General features: G+C 36.4%; 1 protein-coding gene across 1 annotated transcript; it reads left to right on the top strand.

Moving 5' to 3' along the window:
• Positions 1-791: 791 nt before the first annotated feature.
• On the top strand, positions 792-8,481 carry SLITRK6 (SLIT and NTRK like family member 6). Its single transcript, XM_056329471.1, has 2 exons — positions 792-1,293; positions 4,622-8,481. The coding sequence occupies exons 1-2, from the start codon at positions 1,231-1,233 to the stop codon at positions 7,157-7,159; spliced, it is 2,601 nt and encodes an 866-aa protein (XP_056185446.1). The 5' UTR covers positions 792-1,230; the 3' UTR covers positions 7,160-8,481.
• Positions 8,482-10,582: the final 2,101 nt, after the last annotated feature.

Raw genomic sequence — 10,582 nt, 5'->3', positions numbered from 1 at the left:
GCACAAAGAAAGGAATACTTTTTGCATGATACATGCCTTTAAGAATACCACCCCCCACACACACCCCCCAGACTGTTTTTTATCAAAGCAACATTTCATGCAAATACAATATAATCTCACATGGATAGATAACAACACACTAAGCTAACATCTGTAAAACAGACAATTACAAGCAGCCCAGTTTTCTTCCTACAGAAGATGGCTAGTTATAAAAAGAACTGACGGCAATCATTGTGCAAGCTTAAGCACTAATGTTCCACAATTTTATTTTTTTTATTATTTTTTTATTTTTTTTCAGAAATAAAGTGCATAGAACATACTCATCCCTACCCCAGTCACATTGAATGGACTGGACTGAGGGCTGTACTGTCTCATTTATATATTTTAATAATCTTGCACGTAATTGTGATAGACATATTTTCCAGATGACAAGGTTTCCCTTGTGGTGTGTTTTGTGGAGTGTATTTGGGCTGGAATGCTTTCAGTTTCTAAAGCAAGCATTTCCAGATATAAAATAAATGCAAGATCTGCCCAAGAGAGCAAACTGCGAGAGCTGCAGTGGCTGTTTACTGTTTTGCAAAATCAGCCATTAACAGACCTTAAGCAATCTAGAAGATATTTAGCTGAATTTTACTTTGCGAGGTTCACTTAGATAAGGGAAAAAGGAGGTGAGAGAAATTGCAGGGGGAGGAGGAGCTGATCTGTCTCAAGGTGGAGCTGTATCTTGTATTAAATGACATTGGCAGATTAAAGCTCTCTGGTGGGGAAGGGCTTAAAGGCTGAGTCAAAAGCCAAGAAGTCTCTTTATTTACGCCTACCTCCCAGCCCCTGGCAATCTGACTAATAACAAACTGAGCTAACAAGAAAGACTAGAAAGAGCAGAGAGAACACAGAAGCAGCTTGGATCTAAAAATCTGAAACCAAGTGATCAAGTCAAGCTCTGCTGAGCATCTTGTTTGTTTACTGCATCAAAATGCTTGCAAACAGTTAACTATATGCAGAAAAGTCAGCATAGCTGTGAAGTATGCTGTGAATTTTAATTGAGGGAAAAGGACAACTGCTTACAGGATAGTCTGATGTGCACGCTGCCTGGAAGATTTTTTTGAATTGAAAGCTTTGTACCTTGTCTTCTGAACAAGGATTGTAACTTTATGGAGCTGTAGTATTACTAGAGCTTGCAGCAAAGTGAAACTCAGAGGTAAGCGTGCATTTTTCACCAGGAAAAATTACATGACATTGAAACAGCTGCTCCTACTGTTACTGAGCGTTCCAGGGAGTGTTACTGCTGTACAGGTAAGAAAGATACCAGCTAGTTAATTAGCTTAGCATATGAGATATTCATATCTCAGTACCAGCTGAATTTATTTTTCTGCATGACTTTGTATAACTTTTAGGTTCAATGATGGCAGTTTGTACTGTTTTCAAACCGCCTGCCAGGTGCATTTATTCAAACTGCCAACTGTGTAGAATGTTTGTATTAAGGAAATGCTGGTTTCAGATCTGTTGAGGGGGGAGGAATGGGTGTTTGGTTTTATTTCCTAAAGTGCAAGAATGGTCTTAAATGCATCATCTGACTGTGATTCTCTTCAGAATTTAATAAACAATCCCAAAGACTTTTAGAAATTGCGAGTTCTTAGTTTGAGGTTTTGAAATTCTTCAATATGCAATTTTTAAATATCTGAACTAAAACAACCAAACAAACAAAACCATAAGTAAAATAAAATGGTATTTCATTGTTTTAAAAATACTTTGATTTTTACTTGTCAAGCATGTAATGCCTTTGCTATAAGGTGACTACTTCTGGAAGTATTCAACTTTGCCTCATGGAGGGGACTGTGACATATTTTAGTCTTTTGGAATTCCTACTGCAAAAGGCTTAGTTACAGCATGCAGTCAGTACTGACTTACATGAAAGTAGATAAAATGAACAAACTTAAGTTACCACGTAGAATTTGCTGAAAAACCTCACCACGTTAAAAAGTCAGCTTTGTTAAGTCTTTTAAATTAAATTTTATTTTATTGTGAGTGCTTTCAGTTAAATCATCTGTACTTTCATTGATCATCTGTTACTTGAAAGCAGTTTTTATTTTACAATAGTAGCCCACTGAGACCTTCGTTACATATTCCTGAGTATTCAGAAAAAAAGAAAAAAAAAAGAGGAAAGAAAAAAAGGAAAAAGGAAGAAAGGGAGGAAGGAATACAAGTCTTCTATTATTTTTTGGTGTGTGTATATGTGTGTGTGAGAGTTCTGGCAGTGCTGCCCACAGAAGTATGATGATGATTAAAATGGGAATGTTTTCCAATTGGTTACAAATGTTCTTACTTTCATCTCTGAGAGGAGGGCTTTCATTTTTATAACCTAATTTTTCAATGTGCACTAAAATGCAACATGCTTTTCAGATTTTTTTTTTCCATTTAATTTTGCTCAGGGACTTTGTAAGTACAGTTTTAATTTGATGCAGATTGAAGCTGGAATTCCTACAGAGAAAAAGTGCACAGAAATAAAGTCTAAGTCATACACTAGGTTTGAAGCTGGCATCTGTGTCAAGAGCCTGCCTTTTTTTACCTTGGGTCACTGAAAGGGATACTGATGCATGTAAAGCAAGAATAAATCTCTACTTTAATATGATCCTAGAATTATTCTGCATACTTCAAAATAACATCTTGACATGTTGTGTCTTATCCAATACTTGGGAAAACATACTTGAGGACATATATTAAACATAAGCAGCTGGAGTTTGAAGGGCATTATATGAGACAACAAAATTAATTGTTCAACTGAAAAAAAGGTAAAAGGTCATACTTTTAGGAACACTTTTTCTCATACTGTGAATTGCACTCTACTACTTCTAAACATACACCTACTCCCACTGATCAGGGACTACGAATAGAGAAAAACATAATTCACAGTGCACACATTTGCTGTTGTTGCTTTTGTGTGTGTATGTAATACTCATACCACAGCCCTTAAGTGCCTGCATGTATAGACCTTTGCAATCTGTTTTAAGGGAAACCGTGAGAAATGGTGTTGCTGGTAACAAAGGTACATGATAATTAAAATATTTATTGGTGAGATGCCAAATCATATGGCCACATGTTCATCTGTGTAATTGAATAAGTCCTTGTGAAATGTTCTAATCTTTCAGAAATTAACTCTTCAGTTGGTTAATTGTGTAGTGACATTCTGTACTCCATGTGTCAATAGCTTACTTTGAAAGATCAAATGACCTTTATTAGACGGATTACTTGAGAAACCTGCTTAGTTTAGTCCTAGAATAGATAGCGTAACCAAAAAAAGGGCTTATCTTTTAAATAATCCATTCAATTTAAAATATTTGTTATGGAAATGTACAGATATTTATTTAGCTAAAAGTTATAAACAGTAATTTCACTCCATCTCATGCATCAAGAATTACCATTGGTAATTAGACAGCCTTGACAGAAAGAAAGAGATTCTTCAAATGGTAAGAAGCAGAAATTAACTGAATCCAATGATAACAAATGTTCTATTTCAAAATTTAAATTTTGCTTGTGACTGCATAGTTGTACTGTAATGATGCATTTATCAGGTATTGGAAAGTTTAAGATCAGCTTAACAGATGCTAATTTAAGTTACATAACATATGGGTGATAACTGGTGATCATTTTTAACTGGTAAAGTACAGTTCCATGTAAATTTCAGAATTTTTGTGGTAATTGATGGTTATAATAATTGGAAGGAGTCTAATAGTTAATCTAAAAAAAAAATGTTTATCCCTTGCCTACCTGTTTCTTCTCACATATTGCATTGTCAGTTCTCTCCTCTTTTTTACTTTGTGTAATTATTGCTTTATGCATATATTCTATATAAACACAGTATATTACTACGTGCTGTGTTACTGCTTTCACTAAATATCCACAAACTATAACATATGCATTAACATTTAAGAAAAATAATTATTTTGTCTACTTCCTTTTCGGTTTAGGGGGTACAAGGATTGCAGAGGAAATACCTTTTCATTTACATACATAATGCAGAACCAAACGAGAGATTCCGTGTATCCTGAATGAATGGGCTTTTGCTCACAACATATTGTTGAACCAAACGAAATCTTATTTCTTCTCTTCAGCAGCTGGACAATATTAAGTTGAGCTCAGCAAGGTGCTTTTAAAATTCACAGTGCTATATGGTGACACAAAGCAAGATTCCAAAATGTCATATTAGCCTTGATATAAGTTGGCAGTAACTTACTATTGTTTCCCACTGGCAAAACATTCTATATGGTATATAGACAAAGACGACACGCTCTTCATTATCTCCTACTTTGGGTATCAGCATGAAAGTACTGAAGCACTCCCCTTCTGACTGTGTTTATTAATTCAGTAAATTAAATATATTTTTTTCTGCTTAGAAAATCATTGCAATGTTTGTCATAATATAATTTTGTTGAAAGGTGAGGTAGCTCAATGGTTGAAAGGTGAGGTAGCTCAGTGACATTTACTAGGAATGGTTACTGCTCCCTTCTAGCCAGAAAAAAAAAAAAAAAAAAATCAGCCCTGTGAAATCGTGACTCTATTACTTTTCTTTTTCCTTCCCCTCCCCCCACCCCCTTTTTTTTTTTTTTTTTTTTTTTTTTTATAGAATCTGCTGGGCAAGATGAAGTTCTGGATTTTTATTGTATATTCAGTTGCAGTTGCATCTGATCCTTTCCAGTCACAGCCTTCGTTTTCTTCAGTCAGAGGATCTTGTCAGAGTTTGTGTTCCTGTGAAGAAAAGGATGATATCATGATTATAAACTGTGAAGAAAGAGGCATCAAGATGGTATCAGAAATATATGTCCCACCATCACAGCCTTTCCATCTTAATCTGTTAAACAATGGTCTAACTATGTTACACATGAATGATTTTGCTGGCCTTGTTAATGCTATCTCTCTACATCTTGGTTTTAATAATATTGCAGATATTGAGCCTGGGGCTTTCAATGGTCTCAGCCTTCTTAAACAACTTCATATCAATCACAATTCTTTAGAAACACTTAAAGAAGATATGTTTAATGGATTGGAAAATTTGGAGTTTCTTCAAGCAGACAACAATTTCATCACAGTGATTGAAGCAAGTGCCTTTAGCAAGCTCAACAGGCTTAAAGTGCTTATTTTGAATGATAATGCCATTGAATATCTTCCTCCAAATATATTTCGTTTTGTGCCATTGACACATTTAGATCTTCGTGGAAACCAATTACAGACACTCCCCTATGTTGGCTTTTTGGAACACATTGGTAGAATACTAGACCTTCAGCTGGAAGACAATAAATGGGCCTGTAACTGTGATTTGCTGCAGCTGAAGATATGGCTAGAAAATATGCCACCTCAGTCAATAATAGGTGACATTGTATGCAATAGTCCTCCAGTTATCAAAGGCAGCATCTTAAGCCGGTTGAAAAAAGAATCACTTTGTCCCACTCATCCTGTCCATGAACTTGAAGATCCTTCAGGGTCACTGCCCTTGGTTGTAACCACCTCTATCAGTGACAGTCACCTATCAACTAAGGTGATTCCTATCCTGAAAGCTCCTACTAAAGAACCAAGTTTAGTGCTTCATACTTTAAAGCCTACTACTCAGTTTCCAGGAATCTATTGTCCTGTCCCCTGTCACTGCACCAGCCATATGGTCTCAGGAGTTCTCATGCACTGCCAGGAGCGAAACATTGAAAGCTTGTCTGATTTAGGACCTCCTCCTCCAAATCCTAAAAAGCTTATTCTAGCTGGAAACATTATTCAGACACTACTGAAATCAGATCTTGTGGACTATGCCAGCCTGGAAATGCTTCACCTGGGGAACAATCGCATTGAAATCCTTGAGGAAGGATCCTTCATGAATCTGACTAGACTGCAGAAACTATATCTCAATGGCAATCATCTTACAAAGCTAAGTCAGAATCTCTTCCTTGGCCTTCAGCACCTGGAATATTTGTACCTTGAATATAATGCCATCAAAGAAGTTTTGCCAGGGACATTTAATGCAATGCCAAAACTTAAGGTCCTCTACTTAAATAACAACCTTCTGCAGACTTTGCCCCCCCATATCTTTTCAGGTGTTCCACTTGCCAGATTAAATCTGAAAACAAACCAATTTGCTCATTTGCCTGTGAGCAATGTCTTGGATGAACTGGATATGCTGGTACAAATTGAACTTGAAGACAACCCCTGGGACTGCACCTGTGATTCAGTTGGACTGCAAAAATGGATACAAAAACTGAGCAAGAATACAATGATGGGTGATCTTTTCTGTAAATCTCCAGGACACCTAGCAAAAAAAGAACTGAAATCCCTGAACAGTGAAGTCTTGTGTCCAGGTTTAATAAAGAGCCCTGCCCTACCGACTCGTGCTAGTTTTGTAGTTGTGACAACTTCTTCTACTACTACCAACACCGCAGACACCATCCTGCGGTCCCTTACAGATGCAGTCCCACTTTCTGTTCTAATATTAGGACTTCTAATTGTGTTTATAACTATTGTATTTTGTGCAGCAGGAATAGTTGTTCTTGTACTGCACCGGCGACGAAGATGCAAAAAGAAACAAGTGGATGAACAAATGAGGGATAGTAGCCCAGTTCACCTTCAGTACAGCATGTATGGGCATAAGACAACACACCACACAGCAGAGCGCCCAGCAGCGACTCTCTATGAGCAACGTATGGTTACTCCCATGGTTCAGGTCTACCGCAGCCCATCCTTCAGCCCCAAGCACACAGAGCAACAGGAGGAGGGAAGTGAGAAGGAAGCAAACAATTCCAAACATCTACGCCGAAGTCTCCTGGAAAGAGAGAATAGTTCACCTCTGACAGGTTCAAATGTCAAATATAAGGCTACAGATCAATCTGCTGAATTTCTGTCTTTTCAGGATGCCAGCTGCTTGTATAGAAACATTCTTGAAAAAGAAAGAGAACTGCAGCAACTAGGGATCACAGAGTACCTAAGAAAAAATGTTGTACAGCTCCAGCCTGAAATGGAAGTTCATTATCCTGGAACACATGAGGAGCTGAAGCTAATGGAGACACTCATGTATTCCAGGCCAAGAAAGGTTTTTCTAGAACAAACTAAAAATGAGTATTTTGAACTCAAAGCTAATTTACATGCTGAGCCTGACTACCTGGAAGTCCTGGAGCAGCAAACATGAAGTGATAATATGTTGGGCTAGGGCCGAATTTCTGTAATTCCATTTTAAATTGGAACAGTTGTAAATAAAAGTGCCTTATAATAAAATGTCAACAGTCAGAACTTAAGCACAGCAGTAATCCTAGCAAAAAAAACCTCAGGGATCACTGTGGGAAGCCATGGGGTTGTGCGCAGGCAACATGTCTCACCCCAAGTTAAACATGAACTTTGTGTGATTGAACTGCAGGAGGAAGCTTGCCTATTGCAATATTCCTCAACATTTTAAAAGATGTGTATGGTATTCTCCAATCTGTACCCAACCTATGGTAAAGTATTTGTTATGTTTACTCTTTCTTTTTTCCCTCATTTTAACTAGATTCCTTTTTTTAAAAAAACAAAACAAAACAAAACAAAACACCACCTGTGTTTGTAGTTATACGGTTAGTGTGTATTGTTTAGGTTAGTACGTGCACTGCATACATGACCATTGTCTACAACTACACCTAACATACCCTTATAATAAATATGAAAGCAGTTGAAATGTCATACTAAATGTCAGTTAAAAAACAAAAAAAACCCACAAAACATTTTCTGTATGCACCCAGAGCCTGCAAATATTTAATATTTTACACAAAACTTCATCATGTGTGTTCTGTATCAGTATGTGGAAGGAAAACTATGTAACAATGTTTACCCAAAGTCTTCAACGAAGAAAAAAGCAAGTCTTTTGCTACTTCCCCTATCTGATAGCTTTACCTAAGTTTGGACAATCTTTTCTTGAGCTGCTGCTATAAAATATTGTTCATCACTGGTGTTTCAACTCATAATCCTGGGCAATTTGAAAAGCTACTGAGAATCAGCTGTAAATATTTTACTGTGTTTCACAAGTTTGATTTTTTCATATATCTATCTATATATAAATAACTTCTGTGCTGGCTTTAAATATTCTTGGAGAAACTAAGTTTGCTGTGGCTAGGAGCTTTCAAGTGCAAATACAGGTCCTTTCCCACCCTACCCAAAAGCAACTCCCAGACAGAATAACTGCAACAGTACACACACGAGGAAAAATAGTACTATTTAGTTGTTTGTACAAAAATATGTTATATTTTCTGAAATTAGAAGAGAATGAAGTATTGTGGGAAAAATAGGTTAAAAAAAAAAAGTGGAACACTGCAGGTTTATTTTTGCAATGAATTCTTGCTAGATTTATATTTACTATTTATTCTGTATAATTTTGTATTTTTTTTCAACTTGCAAGAAAAAGCTTATTCCTGGCTGCCTTTCAAGCAAATCGAGGAACTGCTCTCTAACAATGAAAAAGAAATAAAGTGTTTTTTAAATGTCTTTTTCTTAAAAGTCACTTTTTAAAGAAGGCAGCAACTTCTGCATGCACAGGTTTGGAACTCTTTGGGAATTAAACACAGTGCTTCTCACTCTTGTCATGTGGGCAGAAGCATCTTGTCCAGAGTGCACTAAGGCCATTCAGTTTCTGTGCATGACTGACACGGTGCCAAAGCACAAATTCTTATCTGCATTTACCTTCCTCTAAGCAAATCTTTTGTAATCTGACTATGCATGAACTTTTTTTTTTTTCTGATTTCTATTTGTAGAGCAAGAGATCAGCTTAATTACATGTCTACGTATGTATGCTAAACTTAGCACTGAAATCTCGATAAACTAAAAATATATTCTTTTTAGTTCAGCTTACAGTGGATGTCTTACCTATTTGTATATACAAATGTGAGTTCTTCATAGTCTTTGTACATAAGTTTCTGACAGAAAATTTTCCTATACTAAATAGAAAAGTTAGATTCTCAGTTCTTTCAAATTTGCATAGACATAATGACTTTGATGGTGCTATACTGTTTTTTGTAATTTCAGGATCTGACCACATGTTGTCTCTGTTAACAAATCAGCTTCCTTATCAGTATTGTTGAGGTGTCATCAATTTGGTATGCAAGTCAAACTTCTTGGCTTCCAAAAATCAAAATTCCAGTCATTAGAGTATAACTACCACTTCCTCTTTCCGTGACTGCGAATCATTTAGTTCAGAAAACTTGTGTATTTAGGAGAATTTAGGAAGAGTAAATCTGGTGACAACATATTTGTTTCTTTGCTGTCTTTATTCCAGACAAGTAAAGATTATGCTAAGTCTTACTTGTGCAGGTAAGGGTGAGGCAAAAAAGGATAATGCAGCTACATTAACTTTATATTAACTTAGTTATCTAGTGTTATTTTAGCTGTCCTTGCATATTAAAGACATGTGAACCAGTTTCATGGACATGCCATAGAACATATGGAAACCCATATCCTGATCTGGAGGAGGAATTGGAGCCCAGGTGGGATGGCTTAGAGCGTCAAAATTACACTAGATGTCTACAATGAAACAATTCAGTTGCACACAGAATCAAGATCAGTTTATTATTTGAAATAATTAAGATCCAATGAAGAATTAAATTCAGTCAATGGAAGTGACACGAGAAAGCTTTGAACATTCAATCACACCTTCTAATACTGTCCTTTTTGGAATTCTCAGAGGTCCCAAATTAGTGTTAGAACAAAAAACCCAACAAAAATGTAGATGGTACTTGATAAAGAAGTTTCATATTTCATTGTCTTTCATTTCAGTAGTTATTTCCATTAGTAAAAAAATGGGTATTTTGTATGTAAAAATAATACCCTGCAATTGGCAAGACACAGGGAAATCATAATTCAGGCCCTCAGGCTTAGATTTAAGAGAAATAGCTTCAGACTAAAGACAATTGCCACATGCACAGATGTCACTTTGCTTAGCTGCTAACAGTTACTTGACAGAATGTTGAGGACAAATGTGGCAAAACATTCTTCTTCGTTGCAGTCTCCAAGCATCGGAAGAGTGAGCTAAATTAATGTCAACGCAACTTAGTTACACAGCTGTATCAGAGCATCACTCAGCAGAATTAAAGAGAGCTTTAGCTTTTAGCTTTCCCTCAGCAAAGAGATTCACATCATTCATTATGCAAGGGCAGCTGTACTCAGTGGCAGTCTGTAACACTGCAAGTGGTTTTGCAGGAATCGCTAGAATGTGGCACGTCATCCACTTTCCTATTGTCTGCCCCTACTGGACTACCATGTAGTGAAAGTTTGTATGATGAGGGGAGAGGGATCTGTCTATAGCCTTACCTCTTATTAACGCTCTCAGAGAGTGATTTTTCCAGTTTTGAGGAAGCTTTATATTGCCATGACAAAAAAGTATAAGAATTTGACCTTGTATGATTATTCTTTAGCTGAAGAATGTCAAGAGCTGTTAAAAATAAAATCATGACGTAAGAGAGGTATCACATACAAAAAAAGAAAGATGCAATATCTATTTCTAAAAGTTCCTTGGAACATTTTCATTGTAAGAATTAGAAATGTGTCCTTAAAGTTACTGGTGTTTATGGAAAGTTTGGAGGGGAAGTCAGAA

This window comes from Falco biarmicus, chromosome 2 (genome assembly GCF_023638135.1).
Source record: "Falco biarmicus isolate bFalBia1 chromosome 2, bFalBia1.pri, whole genome shotgun sequence".
NCBI lineage: Eukaryota > Metazoa > Chordata > Aves > Falconiformes > Falconidae > Falco > Falco biarmicus.
Note: the sequence above shows the minus strand (reverse complement) of the source record. Positions and strands in the feature narration are given on the sequence as shown.

Bases quoted from the DNA above. Each gene is read 5' to 3' on its own strand.
- SLITRK6 (XM_056329471.1), top strand. From the start codon at position 1,231: ATGACATTGAAACAGCTGCTCCTACTGTTACTGAGCGTTCCAGGGAGT. The intron at 1,294-4,621 runs GTAAGAAAGATA...TTTTTTTTATAG, and splicing joins GGAGTGTTACTGCTGTACAG to AATCTGCTGGGCAAGATGAA.